The sequence below is a fragment of the Gallinula chloropus genome (assembly GCF_964237585.1).
Source record: "Gallinula chloropus genome assembly, chromosome: 1".
NCBI lineage: Eukaryota > Metazoa > Chordata > Aves > Gruiformes > Rallidae > Gallinula > Gallinula chloropus.
The window spans coordinates 24556307-24583483 of NC_140085.1; the positions used below are offsets into that span (position 1 = coordinate 24556307).

General features: G+C 37.1%; 1 protein-coding gene across 2 annotated transcripts; it reads left to right on the forward strand.

Moving 5' to 3' along the window:
• Positions 1–1154: 1154 nt before the first annotated feature.
• On the forward strand, positions 1155–25055 carry NUP37 (nucleoporin 37). 2 transcript variants are annotated; one of them, XM_084270725.1, is made up of 10 exons: positions 1155–1183; positions 2431–2649; positions 4799–4923; positions 5932–6004; positions 11610–11704; positions 20505–20595; positions 22667–22848; positions 23380–23430; positions 23847–23940; positions 24769–25055. In XM_084270725.1, the coding sequence occupies exons 2-10, from the start codon at positions 2494–2496 to the stop codon at positions 24880–24882; spliced, it is 981 nt and encodes a 326-aa protein (XP_084126851.1). In that variant the 5' UTR covers positions 1155–1183; positions 2431–2493; the 3' UTR covers positions 24883–25055. The 2 variants fall into 2 exon arrangements, with proteins under 2 accessions (XP_084126851.1, XP_084126850.1); XM_084270724.1 differs by having other exon boundaries at positions 1166–1192.
• Positions 25056–27177: the final 2122 nt, after the last annotated feature.

The following is a 27177-nucleotide window of genomic DNA, read 5'->3' on the forward strand; positions in this document are numbered from 1 at the left end:
TGCCAATGTTAAAAAATAAGCGTTATCATAAATATGCTAGTCTTTTGTCTCTGAAAACAGCCAGTATGAATGCCCCCCTACAGAGTATCTTCTGTACTATTTACATTCACTATACATTCAGACCCTTGTTTATTAGAACATTTAAAACCTGGAAATAAGATACTTAATGAAACTAACAGAGACATCTCTACATGCTTTTGTTGCCTTTTTCCATTCTGTAAGTCATTAGCTCTCCTACTTCCTTTGGCAAGAAGTTTCAGTATCAGTTTTAAATTTGACCGCCTCATGCTTTGGTCTTTTGCACCTTCTTGTGTTTGTGAAGACACAGGTACATGAGACTAAAAAAAATGCCTTCTTTAAGCTTGTTCTTTTCTGAAACACAGTTTCCTAACACTAGCACAAGAGCAACACTGATACCATTCCACATATTTTCAGAACAAACAAAAATATCTTCCCCCGTATTGCACCTGGCTAAAGCACAATCCACAGCAGGGCTTGTTCCTGAGATTAACACAAGTGGGGGAAGGGCAAGGAAAACAGGAGACATCAGGTAACAAGCAAGATTGTAACAGCAGATGCAATTAATTACTCCCCAAGGTGCTCAGCGAGGGCAACCCACTTTATTTTACATTTATGTGGGTGAGGTACGTTGATCGCAGAGGATGAAGTGGGCAGACGCGAGTCAGCGTGGGAACTGACAGAGCTCTCTCCAGAGGCATTTCTATTTCTCCTCCTATTCCGAGGTGCTCCCAAGGGACAAGACCTGTCACTCGAAACGAGCGCGCAGGGAAGAGTCCCAAAGCCTGCCAGACACGGTCTAAATCCTAACGCCCTGAAAGCCGACCTTGCCACTGCCGTCGCGCTCCAGCCCTCCCCGCCCCCCCAACTCAGAACTCCCGCCCGCAACCGCTTCAGGGTCCCCCTACCCCAGGCACAACGCGAGGCTGCAACAACCCCACCTCTGCCGCAGGAGGCGGACCACAACCTTTATAACCTGTCTGAAGCTCTCGCACTTCTCTACCAGGCCAGGACCACCCGCATGATGAGCGGCTAGGGCAGCGGTTTAAATTTAAATCCTCCGCAGCCGCCCAATGAGAGAGGGGGAGCTCCTGACCCGGAAGGAGAGGGTTGCAGGTCCTGGGGTGGGAGGTGCTGCCAGCTCTTGGCGGGAGAGGAAGTAACGGTGGGTGAGGTGCGGGAGAGGCTGGCGGGATGGAGGGTGTCTCGTCTCGACTTGGGGTGGGGGGAAACTTGGAGCTTCGCCCGGTCAGGCTCAGGAGCTGGACTGGCCTAGCTGCTGCGCGGATGAGCCCCGGCCCTTGCTATCGCCTGAGGACCGGTAGTGCAAGGGGATCTCTGGCAGCCTCGCTCGGAGTAGCAGCTGGGCCCTGAAGAGCAGAAGTGGGAGGTTGGGGAGGGGTGGGGGGGGAAGGTAATGGGCACCGACGTGGCTCGGTTCCTAAAGGAATGAAGCTAATAGCGTTGTTGGTATTTTCACTGAAAGCTATCCTGGTGGCCTGTGCTGCTGGGAAGCTGTAAGGAACAACACTACGGATACAGATACAATTTGCATTTGGGTTTAGGAGTGTAGCCATGCAAGCTGTATGGCTGAAGTATTTATGCTAGTGTGGTGGTTTGTTGTATTAATTAATAAATAAACATTGCAGTCACGGAGAGCCTCTTTGTGTCTAAGTGATGCCTGTGTCAAACCTGGGTGGCTCCCAAGCAAAATACCCAGACTTGGATGCTGAGACCTTCAGATCCTTAACACCGGAAAATCTGTCAAAGGTCTCGAAATTTAAAGCTGTTTTTCCACGTGGTGTGTAATTAAAGGTCAAATTTGCCAAAAAAGGCTTAAACTAGTGTCCAATCTGTACTGGGATGAAAAGGAGTGACTCTGAAATACCTTGTGTTCTAGCACAGGATCCTGATGTACATGAAAACTGGTTGAAAGCAGGAAAGCACAATTTCTTTGGTACACAGAGATAAAGAGACTTAGCAGTTGAGGTGGCTTCTTAAGTCATGAAGCCATGTTCAGATATGCGTGTCAGTTCTGCAGCCTTGGTTAACTAACTTTAGTTAGACAGAGCACTACACGAGAGGATTTGAAAGTAGTAATGTATAATTTCTTGGCATTTGGTTGAAAATTCCTGGTATGTACAGTTACTAATTTTTTTTTGTCTTGGGTTGCCAGCAGTAGCACAAAATCTGCAGTTATTGCTGAAGTCTGTAGAGACAGTTTTGAATGTATGTTAGTTAATCTCGATTGATGAAACTACATGGTACATCTAAAACTAATGAGCTTAAATAAAGCTCTTGTGTTCTTAAATACATTATGGGAGAATTGGTTTTGTAGGGCCACAAATAACTTCTACATGTTTTTTTTTTTCATGCAAATGAATAATGCACGCTTTTTGAAACTCTGTGTAGGAATGTAGACTTTAATCTGGAGAAGACACCCCTTCTGTGATACCTTGACTAAGTCCACTGAAAATGAAGCAAGATTCTACTAGAAACTCTGCTTACACTGTGGATTGTGAAGATTATGTGCATGTGGTAAAATTCAATCCATTTGATTGTGGAGATACGTGTTCCCTCATTGCATACGGTAGCAATAATTACGTAGTTGTTGGGACATGCAGATTTCAGGTTAGTTTGTGTTCCTGTTGATTTTATTAGTTGCTTCCTGAAACTTATTTTGCCAGCACCATTACTGCTCAAAGACCCTGGTCGCTTTCCTGTTTTCTCCACATATAATAATGAGAAGGTTTTAGTTGTTGATTACGTTAGCAAGATATATTTGGGATATTTATTCTTCAAGAAAGTAAAAGTGTGTGCATATATATATAAAAAAATAAACATCCTGCTCGTATAAAGTTGGTATTGAATAGAATCACAGAGTGGTTTGGGTTAGAAGGGATCATCTAGTTCCATCCCCCCTGCCGTGGGCAGGGACACCCTATACTAAATGAGGTTGCTCAAAGCACCATCCAGCCTGGCCTTGAACACTGCCAGGGAGGGGGCAGCCACAGCTTCTCTGTGCAGCCTGTGCCAGGGCCTTCTCACAGGGAAGAGAATTTCTTCCAAATACCTAATCTAAGCTTAATTTGTCTCTTTTAATTTAAAACCATTACCTCTCATCGTATCTCTGTGTTCCCTGAATAAAGTGCAAAGAAAAGAGGAGTTGTCTACTGGAGGACTAATCACATTTGAGTATCTCTTTCTAATATTGGTGACAGCTAACTGAGAACTTAAGTGCACAACATGTTGCACAAATATGTGAGTTAATATTTGCTGAACATTGTTCTTTATCATCACTGGGCAGCTGGATAATTAGATCCTTTTTTGTACAGCTGTATTTTAAGTATGTTTCCTATTTAGATTAAATTATCTTCAAAAGCTTTGAGCTAGCCTGCAAAATAGCAGTTTACAACTGCTTTACAACTAAAATGTGTGTCTTCATTTTATAGGTATTTCTTCTAAGGAAGGACTGTAGAAATTACCTTTTTAATTTTGCTTTCTCAGATGTTTTTACTGGATGTCTCTCACAAACAGAAACCATAAAATATCTTTTCTTTGAAATTATTTAGAGTCATCATGTTAGGAAAGCTTTTCAAATTTAAGGTAATTTGTACTGTATATTTTTGTACTGTATAAGACTTTTTTGAATTTGGGGGTTGCCTAAATGCTTGAAAATCAATTGGAGACAACAGTTATCTTCAGAATTTTTCTTCAACTTACATGTCTATTATACAGTATTATTTTTATAATTTATCTAAAATTAATAACAGCATAACAGATTATTTTATCATTAATATTATTCCCCAAAGTCTTACTGTTGGAAATTCTCTGAAAAGTGCCTCATACTAACCATAAAAAACTACTGTCCTCTGTATTGCCCTCTATCTTGTTCCTGGTATAGGTCTTGAAAAGAAACTAATTAAAATTTTGGCAACCACTGGAACAAGGTAGTTTTTCTGTTTGTATCTTCCCTTACACATGTAGAGTCATTGAGTATTTCAGAGTAGGGCAAGAAAATGCTATTCTTGATCCTTGCTTCAGGAAGCATTGAAAACTGGGTACCTTCATGCTTTCTCAGCTAGGTTCTTCTTAGGCTCTTTATTATGCAGAGGGCGTACAGAGAGGTTCTTTACCTCAAAGCAGAATTGTGACATAGAGAAAATTTTGCAGAAATATCCCTTGAGTTGTTCTGTTAGATCTTTTTAGAGGCTGACCAGTTGAGACCCCAACCGGCTTCATCTTTCCAACCATCCAGTGTGCTCACCTCTAGGAAGAAAAGACAAATTAAGTCATTTTGGTCATGGTGGATGAGAGCAGGTATCTTTTGTAGCTCCTGCTGTTTGAAGAATGTTGCGCTGGTTGTGCTATTGTTTTTCCGAAGTGTGAAAGCAATTTAGGGAGAAGACAGCTTAAATGACATGCTTGCTTTTCCTGTTGTTTCTTCTCAATGCAGTGAGTGCTTACTGATGTTATAAGTGGCTTTAGTTATATCTTTGAAGATACTACTTGTGCAAAGAATGGGATCAGCATCCTTGTAGCTCAGCTCTGACCTCTGCATTAGCCCCTGCTTTGAGACTGCAGTCATTTCATGTATTTTTTAAGTACTTAACGTATTTCAAGTTAACTCTTTGTTCCAGGTTTTCACTCCGAGGCTGTGACAGTGTAAATAGATCCCAGATACGTGTAACATGGAAAGCCTTTCGATTTCATATCAATGTGAATTGCTAGAAGTCATCAGGATGTTCTTCTGGGTTAGCTAACTGCAGTATTTCTATAGGAGGAGGATGCGGAAGTGGAAGGCATGCAGTATGAGACACTGAGAACATTTCATCACGGAATCCGAGTTGATGCCATAGCATGGAGTCCAGAAACTAGACTCGATGCTTTACCTCCCCAGATAAGGTATTTAGAAGAAATGAGTACAATGAATCCTCCTCTCTTTTTTCTGTTTTCCCTAATTCCTTAACATTAGACTAATTTTAAACCTTGGGGGGTAAGATCCAACTCTTTAAAATCACTGATGAAGTCTCTAAACACTTCTGTAGAACAACATTTTCATTCTTAGTGTTATCTCTTTTGGGGGGGGGGGAGGGGCCAGGGATGAGGTGGGTGGGTATTGTTCTACTGCTTGTGCCCCTTGCACCTCCCCCCAGTGAATCAGCAGCCATATTTTTTTGCTTACTCATTATTTAAATAGACCTAAAATGTAGTTAGTTTTGTCTTTGTACATCTGTGAAGAAGAAACTATTTTAAGACCTTTACTATGGATGACACTATTGTAATGGCCTGCATTTTAAAGCTATTTGTAATGGTTTGCATAGCATGAGCTGTGTTCAGCAGCAGCTCAGATGCTATTTGTGAGACCTGCTCAGTTGCAAAATTAGAAAAATAGTTAAGTATATGCATTTAATAACTAATATGTTCTCAATAGCTTTTCTTCAAAATTATGATGGTTGCTTACTGCTGCATTTTTTGTACAGTCTTTTGTTTACAATATCTTAAAAATTGGTTCATAAATTTATGTTTCAGTATTTTAAAGCAGTGATAGTGAGGGGGTTTTTTTGTGCTCTGCTACTTCTTATAAGGGAAATTTCAATGGCAGTTTTGAGAGATATTTTAGGTAATTCATAGTTGATTCATATTTAGATTTGTGAAATGTTTTGCATTTCTTCCCATGAAAAAGTATTCCTGGTGCTTCATATGCGCTATTTTATAGGTAAATTCCAATTGTAATGCTGCTTGTTGCCAAAGAAGAAAAGTTAAGATGGAAGCTTTTAGGTTTTTTTCAAAATCTGCGTTTTCCTTTGTATGCCCCTTTGCAGGTTTAAACTGAAAGGAAACTGGTAAAAAGTGAGCTAACTGCTGCAGAGTTTATCTATTGAAAGGCTTTTCTTTGTCTGTTGAGTGTAGGTTTTGTACTGCGGCTTCTGATAGGAAGTTAAGGCTGTTTACTTCAGACCTACAGGACAGGAATGAATTTAAGGTAAGTGCAGCTAAGCTGATTTTTTTAAAAAAATAGTCGTTAGTGAAGTCTAATCTAATTGCCCTTCCGCCCCGTTTTGCTTAATGTACTCCATCAGAGAGAATACTGAACTGTGACAGATCCTGTATCCATCAGCTCTAGGGAAAATCATTGTCTGTATATACACTTTTCTGTCTTTCAAGTGGGAATAACCATAATTATCAGCTACATGATAGGTTCCTTCATATAAAGGCCTGTACAAGTTTTATGTGCTATTTTTTATTGGAAAATCAAGTTTAGTGACTTCTGTTTCATGGGGAACTGGAAGTTGCAATTCAGCTCTTTCAAATGGTAGAAAATTTAAAGAAAGAACACCGAATTTACTGCGTAACTGCAGGCAGGTTCACTAAACTTGCCCATAGCCTGTCAGTAGTTCATTTCTAAGATAGAAATATAGGAAATGTCTACTTCAAATACAATTTCACTTCCTCTTTCAGTGTAGACAGTGCTGGTTTAAAACCAATTTACAAAAGAACTCAGGTCTAATGATTTTCCTAGAGATATCTTTTGTGTGCAAGACATGACAACTGTCATTTGGATGTGTATGTGTTCATCTAAATTCTGCCTTCAAAACAGTGTCTCAGTACAAAAAGTACTATTAGATGTTTGTGCTAACCAGTTTGAATTTGGTTTTTTGAGGTCTCAGCAAAAATAAGGAACACTAATAAAGACTAAAAATGGGGGGGAAGAGGATTCCTTCTTTTTTAGTGCTTGGGAATGTGATAATGCCTCTTTTGGTGAGCAAATAATAGACTGGTGAGAAAATAATAGACTTTTATTTATGGTTTGGTAATTTGTATTAGTAAAACTGATACTTAACATACAGAAAATAAGTGGATTGCAGATTTCACTTATGTGGCCATACTGATAATGGAGTGAAAAACAGCATGGCATAAGAAGTAATGATGGATGCTACTAAAATCAGAACATCTTTTCTTCAAAGAAAATATTTCTATGTTTCTTAGTACATGCATATACCCTTAATTTCCTTCTTTTGCCTTTGGTCATCTTACATGGCTGTGTCACCCTGGCGGTGGGATAACTGACATAGTTGCAATCAACTTTGGTGGCACTCTGGCAAAATATTTCTAAAAGTTCTTAATGCTGTTTGCTTATGAGTTGATGTCTGTGATTCCTTATTATAGTTACATTGATAATATATGCCGTTTTTATGATACTGCAGACAACAAGCTTTAATGTTGTGAATTAACTTTTTAGCAGAATTTAAAATTGCATATTAATTATGTATGCCTGTTGCAATTTGAGAAATTTATAGAACTGTTTGTAAGCATACAGTAGAAACAGAATGGATAAAATCATTAACAGTGTAGATGATGGGTGGTTAGTAAGTGGAAATAATTAAACATAGGAATGAACCTGGTTTTTAAAATTTATTTTTGACTAACGAGGGACTTGATGGATTGTCACCTGAAATCAGTGAGAATTCACTTCAGTGGACACAGGTTCAAGCCATGTATGAGTGGGGATTTTCTCACGTGTTTAATAAATACGAAAGCTGTCAATTACTTGGAGGGGGGATTAATGAATGATCAACAATTTTATGTATTTTTACCAAAAATTGTGACAGCTGTGATAGTTCATAACTTTCATGACTCTTCCTCTCCCTACATCATCTGGTCCTTAGCAAGAGGTACTTTTCTATACCTTTTAGGGTAGACTTCATGTGTGCACCAGCTTTCAGACTCTCCACAGAGATGTAGGATACAGCCCAGGCTCCATACTGGAAATTACCAGAGGGATCTGCTGTCTTGCTCCACAGCAATAATCAGTATTATAACTTCACACAGACACAATTCTGATAATTCGTCAGCTTAAACTTTTAATATCTGGGTTCAAGTGAGCAAGTTTATTCTAATGAAGAATTCTAATAGGCTGCTTATTGCTGAATTAGAATGAGTTTACAAAAAACACACTTTTAAAATAACAATAATTTTGTATATACCCAATGAGATTGTTCTTTTCTAGTTTATTATTGATGCATATTACAACCAGAGGAGCAGAGGGGGCAACTGGGCGGTGCGGTCTGCTGTGTGCATTTTTTTCAGAACAGAGTTTCTGTGATGGATTATTGTTTTCCAAATCTGACAAGATATTTTTTTTTCTGGTATCTGACCAACACAAATGACACTTTAAAACAGGCACTTCTAATTTAGGGGAATTTATTGCACAGTAGTTTTGACTGGATGCCTAGAAATAAATTGGAAATGCCACATTTACATTTCTATTAAGATAGCAATTATTTTTCATACAAAAAGGTCCATTGGAGAACTGATTCATCTACCCTTAGGACTGCTTTCAACACTAAATGCTCTGACTTGCAGTTATAAACTTCTCAAAAAATATGTTCATTGCATAACTCATTAGAATAATTTTTTATGAGAGGGAGTGAGTATAGAGATCACACAGTATTAATACAACAGTTTTTGGACACTAGAATGTAGCATTTAGGCTGAACAGCACAGCTGTAAGTAGTAGGAGTATAGAAGTTAATTTGGAAAAAAGCAATTACAGTATCTTAATTATTCAACTCCAATTGATACAAATAAGCTCCTTGGTGTCCAATGTAGACAGAAGGATCATAAAATTTTATTTTTGTCAGCTGAGGATGTCATAAATGCTTCTTCATTTTTGACACTACAGATGACTCAAGATCATTTGTTGCTTATGCAATACAAATGGGAAGTGTTTGCTTGCATTTAGCAGCCAGGCTATTAGCTTTATGCCAGCTCCATCACTGGAATTAACAGTTTAAGAACTTTATCAAGGATGTGCTGAGGAAAAAGTAAAAATCCGTGTTGCTTCTGGGGTAGGCTTGTTCTAATGTTGAAAATAATCAGAAAACAGCTAGAAATGCATGTATTTACCTAATAGTGAGGAACTTATTAGTGAAAAAGAAGAATGTGGAAAAGTAACACATAATTCTGATTTGAAGTATTTGCAGAATCTCAGATGTTCACAAGTGAGCTATGCTGAGCTGGCTTTCAATAAAGTTTGATACAGTGGTTTCTTAGTAACAGTCAATTGATACCTCAGAAAAACCTACGGTTGAACTCGAAAAGAACACAGTCAAGACTTTGATCCATTGTATGGTGCACACTTTACACATGGGATTTTCAGGAGAGGTACAAAATGTGCAAACAAAGCTCAAGGAATTATGTGATTACAGTCAAAATGTAATCTCTGAACATTTTGTCTTTTATAGTAAACAGTTAGTATGTGTTGCTTCTGGAGGGATAGACAGGGTAATCTTAGTCTGTTTTCCCAGTGGAAAAACTGTCTTGATGTAATTATCAACAAGGAACTTGAAGCATACCGAGTTTTCCATTACTTTGTCAACAGAACTAATCCAAAATTTATGGGTTGGATCAAGCCCAGAACAACAAACAAAAGGTAAAATATGACTGATGGATCTTCATGAAATCTTTTTCTTCTTTTGAGGTTTTCATTTGGAAATGAATTGTGGCTTCCTCCTCCTGCTTCAAATTTTGTTTAATAAAAAGCATATTTCATCAGAACTGTGGAAGGAAAATGAGGCAGGATATTTGAAATCAGAATGCTAAAAATTTTCAAAAGACTTGGCATTTCTGTCTAAATAGTTTAGCATCATCTGAGGATGTATTAGTTCTAATAGAATCCACTAGGTTTTAATAAAATTATGAGCTATTGGAAAAAATTAACTTGGCTGCTGAAAATGTTTCTGTATTAAATTGATGAGGCATTCATAAAAGTTTAGAGAGGGAGATTTAGTTATTGTGCATGCTTGGGGGGTTGTTGTTTTGGGTTTTTTTTAATCAGTTCTGCATTTGTTCTTCAGAATAGCTACACTTAAAGAACAGATAGTGTGTTTTCCTTTCAGAAAACTGTGGAACTGGTTGTTTTTATTCAACCTTGTTTTCTTCTGCAATCTCACTATGTCATGCTATTATTCAGAGGATATTTTCGTCTCTTTTTTATGATACCTTGCTGGGCAAAACAAGAGCAGCTTTGAGCCTTAATCAGCGGGGCTGGGCAGGATGGAACAATAACAGATACAACATCTACACGTGGATATTTGTCAGACTTAAAATTTTACATGAGATTTCTGTCAAAAAGATCATGGATGTAGTTTAAGAGAGAAAATAGATATAAATCCTCAGATGGAGCAAACTGATACTTTAACTAACTACAGATTTTCTAGTGAGACCAGAGATGATTTATTCTTTCCTAGCCTCCATGTGAATGAATGTAATTTAAACTTTGATTAGACCCTAAATGAGGTTAATTTTGCTTACTTGCTTAATGCTAAATGTGTGCAAGTACTTTCACTTAGGTTTTTGAGGGTACTGTAAGCTTCGAAAGATTATTGATGTCTGCAGGTAAGTACAAAATACTTAAGAGAACTGAGGGGAAAAGGTGTCTTGATATTATGGTCAAGATAGCCAAAAGCCTTTGAAATATTATCTAACTTAATTTGTTACGAAAACTGGGATTTTCCCTTTATTCTGAAAAGCTATCCTGCTGAGTTGAGTTTTGTTATAGATAAATTATTCTCGGTGCTAAAAATAAAAATGTCATGATTAGGAAGCTTCAGGTGAGAAACATTACACGGTGACAAGGTTCCCACTGAAACTAGTACATGCTTTCTACAACTGTAAATGTTTGGTTTTGAGTGACAGTTTGTGTCCTTTATACCAGGAGTGCTCATATCCTATTGAGAATGTGTGATCCATTAATTCACAGTCAAAGAAGAGTTGACACTATATTCAGTGTTCTTTCTTCAGCACAACGGTATATTCACAACAGAGCACTCTGTCTTCTCAAATACTTAACAGAAATTGTGCTTAATCGCCAAGTGTCATATAGCTTGCTTAGTTCTGGGTGTACTGTTCCTCACTGTTGGTTTTCTTAAAGGCTTCAGGGTGCATTGTCTTCTGTTTCATCGTCTTTCACTGAGAGTTTTTCAGATTTGTCTAAAGGTAGCCTTTTGGTCAGCATCTTCGTTGGACATACATTTTGTAGGCCGTTTGTGTACTAACTGCTTGGAAAAGGGCATATAATGGACAAGTGGCTGGTTTATTGCTTCTTCAGGGAAAAAAATCTTGCTGCTTGCAGGAACCCCTAGTGAAAACTATTATTCAGAGATACTTCATTTAGAGTTGCTTACCAGTAATCAGAGTTCTTTAGTATCACAAACAGATTCACTTTCTGCTCATTCTCTTCTTTCTGAGATTCATTATCTACTATCTTCAAAATTCGGTGGTTGAGAGGAAGATAAAAAGTTCTGGTGTGATTGGCTAATATCTTTCAAGCAAGAGCATCAAGCTGACCTGTGGTAACTACATGGAATGGGGCAGGGGGGGAGAATGTCTTTTCACTTACAGTATGAATCTACACCTGAATTAGATAATTCAAAGAACTCCGGTTACTGATAAATACTTTTCTTTTTATCTTCCATAGAAAATGACAGCTTAACCTTAACACTCAGATCTTTACTTTACTGTGTCTATGAAATACATTGTGGACTGATGGTAAGGTAAAAGTTTTTGGGTTTTCTTCTGGTTGACAGACATTTGATGGCCACTCGGGTTACATTAATGATCTGGTGTTTGCTCCCAAAGAAGGTCAAGAAATTGCAAGTGTAAGTGATGATCACACCTGCAGGTATGCATTTTGTTCAAAACATTATTGAAGTAGTAGTTTTGTCTTTATTCTGTGCATGTATGCTTTCTATAGTTGCTTAAACAAATAAGCATTTATTTCTTTTTAGTGGGCCTTCATAACTCACTAACAAGACTAGTCTGCTAATAAGAAAACAAGTGGACTGGTCTTGTTAACTAGGTTGTGCATTGGCTTTTTGTTGTGACTTGTGGGTTGTTTTTTGTCAAAGCAGCACTTTGAACTAGCTAGATAAAATGTCACTGAACTGTACAGACCCTCTCTATCCATTCTGGCATAAGATGAGTCACAACTTGACCACTTAGCCAAATTTATTAGCCTTACTAGGAGGTAAGCCTCCTATTAGCCTTACATAGCTTAAGGACAGTACCGTACTAATAGAGTGGTACTGGCAGCTTGTAACACCGTTATTATAGCTACTTCAAACCCATATGTTTAACTATTTGGAACTGGAAGCAAAAGGGAAACACAAATGTTTTGAAAAACACCAGTTAAGGCTTTGTACTACGGGGGTTCTTCCTTGTCAAAAGGTTCCCCATCCCTCTCTTGTAGTAGTGCACATGAATCTATAAAGCTGCCCTTATCCCTCCAATGCAGCTCCCAGTTGGAGAGATGAGGAAGGCACCTATGCAGGCTTTGCAGATCATTGAAGTAGTACCAAGAGACTTGAGAAAACTTTGACTGTCTTTGTAATAGCTGTGATAATTCAAAACTTGTCTCAGTTAAGGATCTGGCTTTTTTTTTTCCCCTCTGATTATATGAATTATGTATTTTCTCTTTGAAGTTACCACCATATCAATTCCTGTATGAAAAAAAACCCTGGTAGTACCTGTTGGAGGGAGGGGGGAAGTAACTTTGCATTTCAGCCATCTTCTACCTGCTAAGAGAAAAAGGAATAGCTCTTAGAATGATTACTCTGTGTATGAGATTTTGTAAAGGGTAGATCATCAACTGGTATAAATCATGGTTTAGTTGTGCTATTCTGTCTACATAAATTGAAAATCTAAAAAGCCTGTGATTTTAACCCCTGGGGAACACAGAAATACTACTTTGACCAGTAGGCAGATTTACCATAGACAGGGTGTCTGTATTCCCAACAAAATATTTAGAAATTAATAGTAGAAACCTATGACTTATCTGTAGCTTTTTCTGAATTATTTCCTGTCCTTTATTTCTTTATTAAATCTCAACTAGTATTTGGCTTATTCAGCAAGAGCTGTTTGAATGTGTGGCCTTTTTTTCGTTTATTTTATTAAATGCTTGGTGTTCCTGGGATGAAAGAGAACTGTTTTAAAGCCAGTAGTCTGATATTGAATTAAAAGGAAATAAAAATGATATAATTAATGTGTACTATCAAGATTTCAACTTAGTAACTCTGAAAGACATTTTATGCAGTAAACCATAAAGCCTTTGGTTAAAAGCCATGGGAAATAAGTAGGATTTTTTTTGGCTACTTGAGTTCTTATTTTTTCCATTCATGCATGTGGAGCATGAAGACTTTTTTTATTGAATTTAAAGGTTACACTTTCAAAACTAATGGAAAATGCATTCCCTGGGACTTACCAAAATCATTCCTTACTTACTGTGTCATTTGCTTCAGCAGTAATATAAGAAGAGGAATAATTCTTCTGTCTGTACTGGGTTTCTAGCCTGAAATTGTTCTGAGGATACATCATCTCTTAATATCTTTGGAATAACGTTCTAGAACAATTAGTACAAGAACATGAAGTTTTGAGTATTTAGGTATTGTTCTGTTAGAGTTCCACTTCAAAATCTTAATAATGTCTTAGTGCAATATTGCAGGATGCACACAATATATACAAACATGTTTAGATCTTCCCTGGTTTTCACTCATCAGTAAGTTCAGCAGAGATCTCAAAGGAACCCAAATTTCAGTTTTTTGTGCACTAAACAATCTTGCCAGAAGCTGCTGTAACAGTGATACCTGAGATCTAGGTTCTGTTGTTTTGGCAGAAAGACAGACAGTTTAAGTCAGACACTGGTTGAAGAGGCTGTGGTGATGTATTCAGTGTTCTTACCTTTAGATCGTTGCTATGCCATTCAGGAATTCTTGTTTCTTGTTCACGGTCTTTTATTGGCCTTGTTGGTCTCACAACAATGACTTTCCCAGCTGTGAAGCAGAACTGAAGTAAAAAAATTGCAGTAACCTTCTGTTTATGTAGTTGTATATGGAAGTATTGTGTACATTCATAGACAAGTGTAGAGGTGTTGGTATGTTAATATGCTGTATGCTTTGATAATCTTGCACGTCTCTGCACTGAGTGTCTCAAAGTTAATACAACCTTAAAAAGAATTGCTTTTCTGAAAGAAGACGCCTTTGGAAGGCCCTTAAAACTGACCATGTTGCAGTTAGTCACAATGGTATTTGTATTACAGATCAAAATTCCTGTGACTAAAATTGCATCTGCAAAATTAATTGAAAAAGTCAACTCCTGGGTTCTAATATCATATATTACTTGCTTCATTTTGTCCCAAGGGTGCCTATGTTACAAGATGGATGAAGCTGTTCACAAGCACATAGTTAATTTATATCTTTGTCAGGATATTGTAATTTTCAAATTTGGCTTGTTTTATCCTACAATATATAGTAAACTAATATTGAGGAACTTGCAGGATAGTTTCCTGTATTTCAATTTTCTATATATTTCATACTTTCTGTATTCTTCCTTTAAAAATATAAAACTATTTAAGAAGTTTTATTGCATAATTTAAAGAAAATAGTAAAAGATGGCAGAGGAAATAGCTAAAATAACTACTGTTATATTAAACAAAAACTTGAGGCAGTATGTCATATGTACTAACACTTAGTACAACTGAAGTAAAAATAAATAAAACTATATGCATCAAAAAAATCAAATCTAGGGTATTTATACGTTTCCACTGGTCATATCGGCTTTCTTTCTGTTTACCTTTCATATGTCAGCTTCAAAATTCTATATATTTACATGCAAAGTAATTTGCTAGTTCCTTTCTTGGTATCATAGAAGACCATGTTTAATAAATGAAAAAAATAACTTTTAGGATAGCTTTAAGGATTATTTAATTCATTAAAATTATAAAGCATTATACACTTTGAATGTTTGCATGATGTGTAGGAACACACATGCATGAACAATTCCCTGTGCACCACTCTAACAAATAAAAAAGGAAAAAAACATTGCTAGCTTTTTCATTAGGATTTGGAAACACAAAATAGGAGGCGGTGGGGATTCAGATGTACAAATCGTAATGAAGCCTTTGCAAAAAGAACATGGGAAATGTCTGGAAAACACCACGAACTTAAGAGGCACCCATCTGCTGTTGGTTGTTTTCTGATGTTCCTTGAAGTGTAATGCAAAATACCATCCAGGTAAAACCTGCTAGTCTCATATGCATGCTAAAAATTAACCTCTGACCGTTAGAAAGTTAATTCAACCTGATTGATATTCACCTCATACTCCATCCTCATACTGAACTGAAAGATTGCTGACAGTGTGAGGCCATTCATAATGGCAGCAGGGCAATTTCTCATGGTCATCAAGTGCTGGATGGGCTTGTATTTTAAAAAGCTGAAAAGGAATTTTTTTCCCTCTCTTTTTTTTTATTTATTCCTTGAACTGCATCATCTTCCTCTCTTCTTGTGTCTATAATAGAAAAGAATATACAGTTGACTTATCTTCTGCTTTATCTGCGAATGTACTCACCCTTTGATTTCTGAGTTCAGTTGAGTTACTTACACTCATGTTAATTCATAGAGAAGGACTTTGTAATTTATTTATCAGTCACAGTCAAGTTCAGCCTTCTCTGTTGCACATACTACAAATGCGAGTCCATCAGGGTAGTTTTTCTTCCTGGAAGATTCAGGAGGGAAAGTTTGATGTCACCAGAGTTGAAATTAGAGTCTCAAAATTTACAGTAGTGTTGTGTCTGTTTTCAGGGGGTTTTACTGTGTAGAGTATTTGTTCCCATGGCACTCTTAGGTCTTAGTTATTTTGTGTAGGTCTTTCTCTAGACAATACGAAAGCAAGCCAATTGCTTGCTCTTGGTGATGGTGGTTTGGTTTGGGTTTTTTTTCCTGTGTTCTTTAATGTGTTGCCAGTGCTTGTTGAACTTCAGTCCAACATTTTTAATTCAGTAAATATTTCAGTCTTTGGCTATATTGAAAAGTTGTCATTCTCACTTATTTCTGCCTCCAAAATGGTATTTTATTTGTTTCTTCCCATTCCTAGCAAACTCAGTTACGGATTTTTGCCAATAATTTAAAAAAGGTATCTTATTTCATGTTGTTCTATCTTCATCTGTTTGTTGTGATAGAATTCCCCAGTGTATCTTCATGTAAAAAATGTCATACCAAAATATTTTTCCTGAAGTATGCTGATTACAAGCTACTTACACGTTATAATTGATAAAAATAAAGGAGAGTCTTGGATTATTTTGAAGTCTCATCTTTGCACAATTTTGTGTGCATCCCTGTATGTCCCCCAACTGTAAGACTGTAGTTTTACACAATTTCTGTTACGCTTTCACTGCCACAATACAAGTAGTAACTTCTTTTGCACTTCACAATCACCATGTGAGTATTAACTGGTCTCCTGTTACAGTATTCAGTCAGCTAAAACAAAAATTTAAAAATCACTTTTTCAAATCAAATATTTGGAACTTTATTTCAGCCTGGCCTTAATTGTGGATGAGTAAAGCTCTATTAAGGAAGCCTTCAAAATACACAGAAATGGCAGCTATTTCCTGTGTGACAAATTATCACTTAGGTTAAGGGTCACACAGTCCTAGAACATAGTCTAGCCTATAAATTGTTCAAAATAGAAATCATTGCATCAGATACATGTAGCAGTTGCCTTGTATTTTAAAAACTCATTGGCAGAAGTGTAGTTGAGTTTCTCAGTTAACAGCCATCACACAGCATCAGTTTTATGTCTACATTGGAAGCAACAAGCTGATAACTCTTAGCATCTATTTCCTTTTATTGATTGGAACGATACAACTGAAGCTTCACATTATTGCACAAAATACTGCTGGTGTCTGGCTTTGCTTTAGATAAATTCAAGGGTATTTCAATAGTAGCAGTAGTGTGTATTTCTTGAACTTACTTCTGAGTGTGCATGTTCTGAGATGCATGACTAAGAACAGCCAGTTAAGACACTTCAGGTAGTACACATGCAGCTCCTCTGCCTCTACTACCTCTGCCAACATGTCGGGGGATAATTCCATCCCATGGTTACCAGCGAAAACCAGATCAATCATTGCATATCCAAGTAGATATTACAAGAAACTAAAGGTAACATGGATTTTAATGCCAAAATTCAAAAGATTCTAATTACTAATTCTTTAATAACATTGACGTTTCCTTTGACCACTAGAAGAACATGGGTCAACTTTCAAAAGAGTATTTAAATATTTACTCTATGAAAAGGCTTTTATTTCATGAATCAAAAGTAAGTTTATGCTCTACAGGCATAAATTTGGGAACCTGCATGCTGAGTCAGTAGATACTTTAAGAAGTCTGTCCCCGTTGAACTGCTGCTCAGCAGCACAGATGAATTTCCCTTTTTACCCCATGCAACCTTTTTTTGTGGCTTGTTTCACACACTGTGCTGAACAGGGAGTTTTGCTGCCTAATTCTGCAGCAGTGAACTGTTAGGGCAGTGCATTTACAGAACATTTACCTGATTTATAAAAACATAAACTCTTTATTTTGTCAGTAAAATAAAATAAATTACTCAAAATTATCTTAATATTACATCTTTCTCTTCTGAACAGCTAGAGGGGATTTCTGCAGTTCCACTTCTGCCTTCACAAGGCTTCACTGCAGCCGTCAACACAAGGCCAGTGTTGGTTGTGTTCTTCGCAGTGTTAACTAATCTCTGCACTTATGTTTTCCTCTTTGAGATCTTCTCTCTGCACCCCTTGTGCTCCATGAGAAACAACTTCACTTATTACCTTTGTTGTATGATCTCAGTAACAGGAATCTCTCCTTTCTGCATAGTTCTCTAGGCTATTCAGGGGTGACAGGATTTTCCTCAGATGGGACATATGTCTGATGGAGATAAAAACATACATGAGCAAGGCGTGTTTAAGTTAGACACTGCTAAAAAAAAACCCCCTCCAAACAAAAAAGTCAGGCATTTTTAAGAGTAGGTGAGACAGTAAACTCTGAGTAATGGTTTAGTATTTTTGAACCGTGTTTTGTGATTGGGAATAGTATCAAAATGTCAAGGTTTGTTCAGGCCCCCAGCCACTCACTAAAATCATCAGAAATCTCATGTGGGAAGAATTCTCTTTTTTACTTCCATCTTCTGTGGATTTGAGAAGTGCCAGGTGGTTGCAGTATGGTTTTGTTCTTTTCCTATTGCAAATGATGGGGGGGTTATTCAGTTAGGATTCAGTTTTACTCTCTAGTTACAATTATTCAGAAAATTAGATATAAAATAGTGATCATCTGTATTGCCACAAGACAGGTTTTTCAGGTGTTCTAATGTTGTGCATTAAAAAAACCAAACCCAAACAATAATTAGACTATGCAGTAATAGTGGGGAGCAGCGGAGAACGAAGAGGGTGACACACTGCAGGGTTACAAAGAATAAGGATGTTTGGGATAAAGTAGACCCTGGTTTGCTTTGGTGTTATCACAGTAATATTAGTTGCAAGGGCTTTGAATGGGAGACAAAGTGCTCGGTCTTTTTGGATTGATTTGCATGATAGGAATGTGGACAAAACTAGAGGGGTTTTTAGCATCTGTAGCTGATTTGGTTATGATTACTGAGTAATTGAGTAACTGAAATTCAGTTTGGCTAAATTTTTGGTCTTTGCACATTTTTTACTTGGGTTACTCACAAAGAAATATTGAAAAGAGTTAATTGAACACATATGTAATTGTAAACTTCCATACCAGCATGGACTTGATGCATTCAGACAAGGATCTATTTTGATAGATTTTGCCTGGGTTTTGGCTTTTTATTTGTTTGTTTTGTGAAACTAAGCGATACCATCTTTGTTATCAAGAAAGAAAGATGGATATGTAGGAGGGGCATTTATCCTTTTTTTTTCTCTCCTGTCTGTATAGTGTTTGTCACTAACAATCTTACCATTCTTACAAAGTAAAAGATACAACTTTGGCATTTTATAAATAATAAAATTAGGGAAGTAGAAAGCATAAATTTCTGTCTCAACACCTAATAACCTCACTCACTTCAGGGAAGGAAACATGATGGCATGTTTCTCCGGCCAAAATGATTCACCATCTTCTGTTATATCATAATTTTCTCCCTGCACAGTAAATACACATGGAAAGTGTTGATTTGACTTGGACAAATCTACAAGGCAAAATTTTTGGCAGTAGAAGAAAGTATTGTGTGTTTCTAAATTACCTAATCAAGTAGATATTTCATTTTTTAAACGGTTGTCAGGTTTTTGTTTTGACTTTTTTAATAAGGACACTGATCCTTCAAGATTAGAGACCCTGTGTTTTCTACAGGGAAAACAAATATTTGATCTGTTGTGGTTTGGCATAAGAAAACAACATTGTTCATTAAATATATTTACTTTATTCCCATATATTTTGTCTAGACTTATGATGTATTATTTAAGAGTTTTTTGAATTCTCTTAAATATAAGGCTCTAAGCACCCTGGTGAGATATAAACTGAAAAAGTCTGGAGGAAGTCAGCAAAAATCCTCTAGAATAAACAATAACAGTATGTAGACACTCATCCAACTCAAAAGACTGAGCAGAACACTACTTAAAAAATTGGTTGTTTCTAAGGTTTTATATGACGGGAGGAAGGTTATATATGTATGTTTTGGTGTGAAAATGCATATAAATAGTATACAGCCTTGTGGTTCAGACTGATGTTCACAACTGTGATGTCTTTGTCCTACAACTGAGCTATGGATTTTGTATGAAGAGAGGCAGTTGAGCAGTGGCTGTGAGACAGAGAAGGCTCAGTTTTGGGTTTGTTGCATTTCATAAACGAAGTAGCTTCATGGTTCATTAATACTCGCATTGAATGCGTCCAAAGAAAGCTCACTCATCACCTAACCTAGTTTTTGGTGTTTCTGCATAAGCTTCCCTGTCAATCTGCATTGACCAAATACTGTTGACCTTTTAAAATATTTTAAGGTGATTAAAATATTTTAAGGTGATTGATATGGGCTGTAGGTGCTTCAAAAGGAAGAGATTAAACTGGCACATGTGATTTATTTGTTGAAAGCTTACCAAAATTCTTTGTGAGCTAGGGGTACCTCTGCCATAGATCTTTTTGTTTACTTTAACTTCATTTTTAGTTTCTTGCATTTCCATTACTCAATCTTGTCGTACCAGGAAAAAGTGGAAATTCATATACCAGACAAATAAAATACTTTAGTGTGGTCTTTTCCTTTACATGGTAAAGTGGATGATTTAAGATGCTTGGCACTTCATTCTAGGTTGTTTGTATCAGCTAGACCAGTGCTGACCTTCCTGCTTTGTGGTGGTATTTATGGTATAGTATAAAGGCTGTAGTGTTCACTTTAAGAATGAAGTTTCATGCCTAGACAGTTAAACTTGTAAAATTATTTGGATATCACCCTTTTAAACTAGGAAGAGCCTAGTTTGTCAGTGTTAAAATACATTACCTTCAGCTCTTCAGCACAGGACACTTTTACTGACTTCTTTAAGTGATAAAGCACAAATGGTATTTCATTTCATCCTTTGTGAATGCATCAAGGCACAGAAAGTTAAATTATTTGCAGTCAAATGGCAATATTTTTTTCCTTTTCTTTTTTTGCTCTAGGGTCTGGGATTTGGAAGGAAATGAGAAGGCCCATTTTGTTTTACGTTCTCCTGGAGTGAGCGTTTGCTGGCATCCTGAGGAGGCTTTTAAGGTTGTGTTTTTCAGCCCTTCATCCTTACCACCTTTTAAGTTACAGGAGGGTGGACTTACCTAAACTGTGAATCTTTGGTGGTGTTGTAAGACTGAAGTTTGGGGAGCTGGTGTACATTGTAACTGGATATTGGCTAGATCTGCTAATGTGCAGTCACTGTAAATGAATTCTCATTCTCATCATTGTACCCTGAGTTCTTCACGCCTCCCATCAGAAATATTCCTTCTTGATTACATACATCACTTGTTGTTGATAAGTATTCTGCTGATTGCATATTAGAGTTACTAGAGAAAAGTTCAAGTTTTTCTCAGTTGTGGTACCATGGTTCACCAATAACTTAGACTCTTAGAAAGCCTGCCAAGTTTGGAAAAAGATCTGTTTGAAGTTAGCAAGGGATTTTTTTTGTTGTTGTTCTTGCTTGGAATATAGGAAATATGTGCTGAGAAATCAAAACAAATCAATAAACTGTGATTTTATGCTTATCTGTTTATTGTACTGGGGAGGATTAATCAGCTGATACATACCAAAATACATACCAATCAATAACTGCCTTAAACAGCTACAAAGAGTTGTTCAGATTACCACAAAAACACACACTTAAACCTGAGAAAAGCAGTCAAATAAGGTATCAAAATATTTACATAGCAATAGGGAAGAAGAATCTCTATTCTTACTACACTTTCCACCAATGTCAATATCCGGCCCTTACTAAGAAAACGAGGAAAACTGTTGACTCAGGTGGTACCACAATTGAATGTGTTTGCTACTCTTTGCTACTGGGCAACTTTGTTAGCACAACAAAATTACTAGATTAGCAAAAAAAGATTGCAAATATTACGCCAATCTTGCATATTAGCTTGTCTTTTCTTTGGCCTGTATCAAAGAATAGGCACAGAATTTTTATTTTTTTAAAAGAAAAATCCCTTGGAAAAGCTAGCAAAACTTGACAGACTGATGGTTGCTGAAAAGCTTATTGCATATCACAGTGCTTACTTCACTATGTCCTTCAGTTTGCAGAAGAGCATGTTTTTATTTTGTTGGTCAGTTCGTTGTAGTCAGAAATGGAACTTTTTAATTTTAAAAGGATATTTTTTGTTTACAATTCTAAAAGCACAGTGTATCTGTGGTTAAGCACTGCCACTACAATTATATACATAGATATGTAATAATATATACATAGACATGTAACAATGTCACAGTAGTATAAAGTGCTTTTGATTTATTGGTGGAATAATATTCAGGAGAATGTTTTCTGGTATAAAGTGAAAAACATGTACCTATTTAATATTATTTGCTTGAAAGTATGCTGTGTTTGCTGTATGGTAGAATCATAGCATCGTAGAATGGTTTGGGTTGTAAGGGACCTTTAAAAGTCTAATTTCCGCTGTGGTGAGCCCCCTTTAAGTATTGAAAGGCTGCACCTCCTATCTCCCTGGAGCCTTCTCTTCTCCAGACTGAAGAATCCCAACTCTTAGCCCATCCTAATAGGAGAGGTGCTCCAGCCCTGTGGTCAACTTTGCAGCCCTCCTCTGGACTCGCTTGTCCATGGCTTTCCCATGCTAAGGACCCCAGAGCTGCATGCAATACTCCCGGTGGGGTCTCATAAGAGTGGAGTAGAGCAGCAGAATCATCTCCTTCATCCTGCTGTTCATGCTGCTTTTGATGCAGCCCAACATACAATTTTCCTTCTGGGCTGTGAGCACACATTGCTAGCTCATGCCCATGTGGCTTTTCACCCACCAGTACCCCCAAGTCCTCCTCAGGGCTGCTCCTAATCCCTTCATCCCCCAGCTTGTACTGATACCTAGGGTTGTCCAGACCTTACACTTGGCCTATTTGAACCTCATGCGGTTCACTTCTTGATCTTGTCCAAGTTACTCTGGATGGCATCCTGTCCCTCAGGCATGTCAACTGCACCAGCTCAGTTTGGTATCACCTGTAAATCTGCTGAGGGTGCACTTGATCCCAGTGTCTGTGTCACTGATAAAAGATACTGAACAGTGCTGACAAAAATAATAATAATATTCATTACATGCTAAGTTTACAGTGTTCTATTAACTTCTCTTAACAGCTGATGGTAGCAGAGAGGAATGGAACAATACGATTCTATGATCTAATTACACACCAGGCCATTCTCTCCCTAGAGTGTGAACAAACACCACTGATGTCAGCAGACTGGTGTTTAAAAAATTCTCTCAAAATTGGAGCAGTTGCTGGAAGTGATTGGCTGATCTGGGATATCACTCGCTCCAGGTATTTTTATACACCAGATAAATGTCTTTACTCTCTTATTAAGCAGTGGATGATGTGGCTACTTTGCCAATGTAGCACTTAAATGCACTATGTATTATATCACCTATTGAGTAAATAAATGAATATTCATCAGGAATGCTGAAATCACTAGAGATCGTTCCCTGGCGTTTTTTGTTCCATCTTTATCTGTTGATATTTATCTGTTAAAAATCACAGTGCCTGTCTTTTTGCCCGTTTGAGACAGACGTTACGTCTGTTTCCCTCTCACTGTAAGTTCTATGGTTTTGTTAAAGTTTCATTCTAAGTCATAAATACCTAACTACAGAACCATAATGAACTGGATAACTACTTCAGTTTTCCTACCCCAAATTGAGGTGCAAGCTGCAGGAATGCTCTAGTTTTCCCTCAGTTTCTTCACAGAGACCAGACAATCCCTCCCCTTCGCTGTTCCAATGATGTGTGTATTCCGTGCGTACAGTACGAGTGGTAGTTGTTTGCCAACAGGACTTTTACCCACGATCTCTGTTTTAGTTATCCACAGGATAAGAGACCTGCCCATGTTGATCGAGCCAGATTATTCAGGTACAAGCATTATCTCTATTCTGTCAGTTTTGTCTATATAAATCTATGCATATGAAAGCAGTTGGGAATGTAAGGACCTGGTTGTGGCTCAAATAATTTTCGGGGGGGCTGGACTATGCCTTGTCACCTTTGTGAACGACCTAAATTTACTACGTATGTGTACCATCCCTGTGATTTTTTTCTGTTGTACAATGCCAGGCATATGGGGCTGAGAGTGGTGAATAATTCACAAGCTATTTCACTGTGAAAAAATTACTTCATGCTTATTTATTGATTATTTAAACATTTCTTTCTCTGGTGTTAGTGGAATATCTGACAGTTTCACACTATTAACCACAAGGGAGAGAACTCCACTTTGTGTGCACTTCTGATAGCCTGATGAGGACATTTGAAAAGTGTGTTCATTTTATTTATAGGTGGTCTCAAGTGACTGAAAATTTGTTTGCAACCACTGGGTATCCAGGAAAGACAACTACTCAGCTGCTTATTCATCATTTAGGACATCCCCAGGTAAATTTCTGAGTTCAGCTTTTTATTGGTATTGCATCTGTTCTCTTCAAATCAAGCTCATAAATAGTTAAAAGCTACAATTACAAACTAGCCCAGACTTTCCAGAAATACTGCTTTGTCTCCCTATTTTAATTTTTTGTGTGTGTTATCCATGTTAGAAAAAAAAAATTGAAATCACACTACCGTTAACCTCATATTGGAAAAGCTGATAGATCTATATGTTTCATTTCTTTTCTTTTATGGTGCTAAGGGAAAGAAAAAACACACTTTAGCCTATTATTTAATATTTTTTTCAGTATTTCTGGTTCTAAAGAAGCTAAAAACTGTTGGTTGTGTGGTTTACAGGTTTGAACTAAATATATTTTAAATCATTAATGAAAATATATCCAGAGAGAATGAATGGGAAGCATAGGAAATATTTTGGCTTTGGGGGAGATAGTAAACATTTATAATGCTTACAGTAAAAATCTTACTTCCAAACATATTAGCTGTGAGTGTGCTTAAATAGCAGGAAGTGATTTCATTAAAAAAGATTTCTAAGTTGGGAAGTATGCCTTTAAAACAATAATAATGTTAATAATAATGCAAACAGTTGAAACAATTTGTTATCATGGAATATTTTGCTGTATCTTACTTGTATGTGGTAAGCAACTACTGGAACTAAGTATCAGATAATCAGATTTTTCAGTTGGATTTCTGTTGTATTTTAACTGTTAATGAGTACTAAATCTATGGTCCTTATGGGTCTGTGCAACCTAGTCTATGTGGTACAGAAATAATTGATATTTCTCTCCTTTTTTTTGTTTTGTTTGTTTGTTTTCTTTAAAGCCCATTCTTACTGGCACTGCAGCTGTTGGATCCGGTTTGACATGGCATAGAACTCTTCCGTTATGTGCAGTCGGAGGGGATCATAAAATTTTCTTCTGGGTAACAGAAATGTAAAAATAAGCATTTGCCTTCAGTATAAAACTTCACTCCATAATGTCTCTTCTCTAATAAAACAGGAATTTACTCTTTGTACTGGTATTTATTCACTCAAACATAAAAAGGCAACTAGTAAAACATGAAACATTTGTGTTTGGTTTGTAGCTTGCTCATAAGAAAGCTCTTTTAAAATTGGCTAGCATGTATCTGATACCTGGTTACTTCCCTTAAAATAAAGTGTACCTGTTTTTAACAGGGTGTTTGGTGCAAAATGAATGTGTAAAAGTGGGGGTTTTATGAGATTTTGTATCCATCAATCCCTGTCTGGCAATCTCACTCAGTTAACAGAGTTCAAATGATGTACCAGCATACAGGTGAAATTTTATCAGTGCAGATAAGCAGCCATGGTGCAGCGACCTTCATAACTGTTGTCTTGTAGTGCAGCAAGTGGTCTTACTGTGTCTAATACGCTTCCTGTGCTGAGCAGCAGTCTGGCTCATCCCCTCCCTCCCACTGTCCAGGGGACCTGTTCTAGGGAGGTGCAAATAACTGCTGTTAGTGTGAGACTCCAGGTCCTTGGAGTCTATATAATGTAGAACTCTTGAACATTCTGTTTGCCAGATACAAGTGGTTTGCCATAAAGTACGTTCTCCCTGTTTTGGCCTGGGCAGTAGAGAGTTAAAAGCAACTGGCTGAATATCTGCAGCTAAGAGGAAATCCCAGTGTGTAGGAAACTAGAAGATGCTGGGCTAGAACCTATACAACTTACTAACTTTAAGATGGGTTTGGAAGACACTTCAGTCTCAACTGGTGTGTGCTTAAACTGCAAAATAACCAGACTGGAGGATGTTTGAAGATACAGCAGTTTGTTCATCTCGTATCCATAGTTTGACTGAAGAGTACAGGCTTAATGGGACATTCAATTGACACACAGAAACAGCTAAATATCTCTGTGGGTCTGAGAGGATGGAGTGGACTGGATGTGTACTGGAACTGAAGCATTTCTTTCTTTCCACTGTCAGAGCAAAGCTTTACACAGTACCTGGCTGTGTGGGATATCAGGCACTGTAGTCAGTACCCATAGTGACAAAGGCAATTTGCTTTACGTATTTACAGGTCCATTTTGACTTCTTTTTCTTTTTTTTAGTATTGCTCAAAACCCAAGAGGGCAGAGGTCAGAAATTCTTTTGTTCTGTTGTTAATTCAGGAGCCAGGATGCTTGTTTTTAATACTCTATTTTACTCTACTATTTAAGTAGTCTATATGGACTACTTAAAACTATTTACCGAAGACTGGAATGATCTTGCCAAGTTTAAGGCTCTTCATATTCCTTCTTTCCAGTACAAAATGGGTTTTAAGGGGAAAAAAAAAAAAAAAAAGCGCAATGTTTTTAATATGTTCTCCATGTTCTTCTGTACAGAGCAAAATTATTAGTTCATTCTCTGACGTTGCCTTAGCAGAGTGTTTGGGAAGTTGAACCTCAAAACCATTTTCAAAGAACTGCAAACCATTTGTCATTTAACTTTTTCTTTTGTGGGGTGTTTGTTCGTTTTTTCAATGATCCTATCTGACATTGACACTTGTATTTCTCAGTTTATTTAACTGTCAAGGGTTGATAATTCTCTGAACCTTCTGTTTGCTAAATTTGTACACATTCTGACATACCTAAATTATTAAGATAGACTTTTTCCTTCTTAATTCAGTTGAGGGAAAAATCATTGAGGCAGTATCAGTTTCATATAAAAAGTTTTGCCAGAATACCCTTTGCAAGCATGGATTTGGAAGACCCCATGGGAAACCAAAAAAATGTTAACCCACACTCTGACCTTTTCAGCTGTTCACTGGACCACCTTAGTAAAAACAACTGTTGCCCCTATGGAGGATCAGGTGACACCACGTCTGGAAATTTTTTTGGATCAGATTTTTGTTTCTATTTAACTTGCCTCTCAATTGTATAGCTGTTTGAGTTCTGTGCTGATTCTAACAGAATATGGTGTCTTGGGACAGAGTATATAAGCCTACAAAATACATATGAACATTGTAAGTTACAGTAGCACTTGCCAGCTTTTTCAGCTTATGCAGTTTTGTTTTCAATCGACAACAGGCTCTGATTTTCTGCAGTATAAAAATATATGTAGCAGATCAGTTTCAGTGCTTTGAGACCTGTGCCTTTATTTTTTACTGTATAATAATCACAAGACAAAACATTTTTTTACTAATGACAAGGACAAAGTTTTCATCAATGTTCTGAGTACACAGCTTTTGGTGTCTAAGTTAGCATCAGAATCTCTAAGGTTACCATCTTCAAAATTC

Bases quoted from the DNA above. Each gene is read 5' to 3' on its own strand.
- NUP37 (XM_084270725.1), top strand. From the start codon at position 2,494: ATGAAGCAAGATTCTACTAGAAACTCTGCTTACACTGTGGATTGTGAA. The intron at 6,005-11,609 runs GTAAGTGCAGCT...TCTGGTTGACAG, and splicing joins AGGACAGGAATGAATTTAAG to ACATTTGATGGCCACTCGGG. The intron at 23,941-24,768 runs GTAAATTTCTGA...TTTTCTTTAAAG, and splicing joins ATCATTTAGGACATCCCCAG to CCCATTCTTACTGGCACTGC.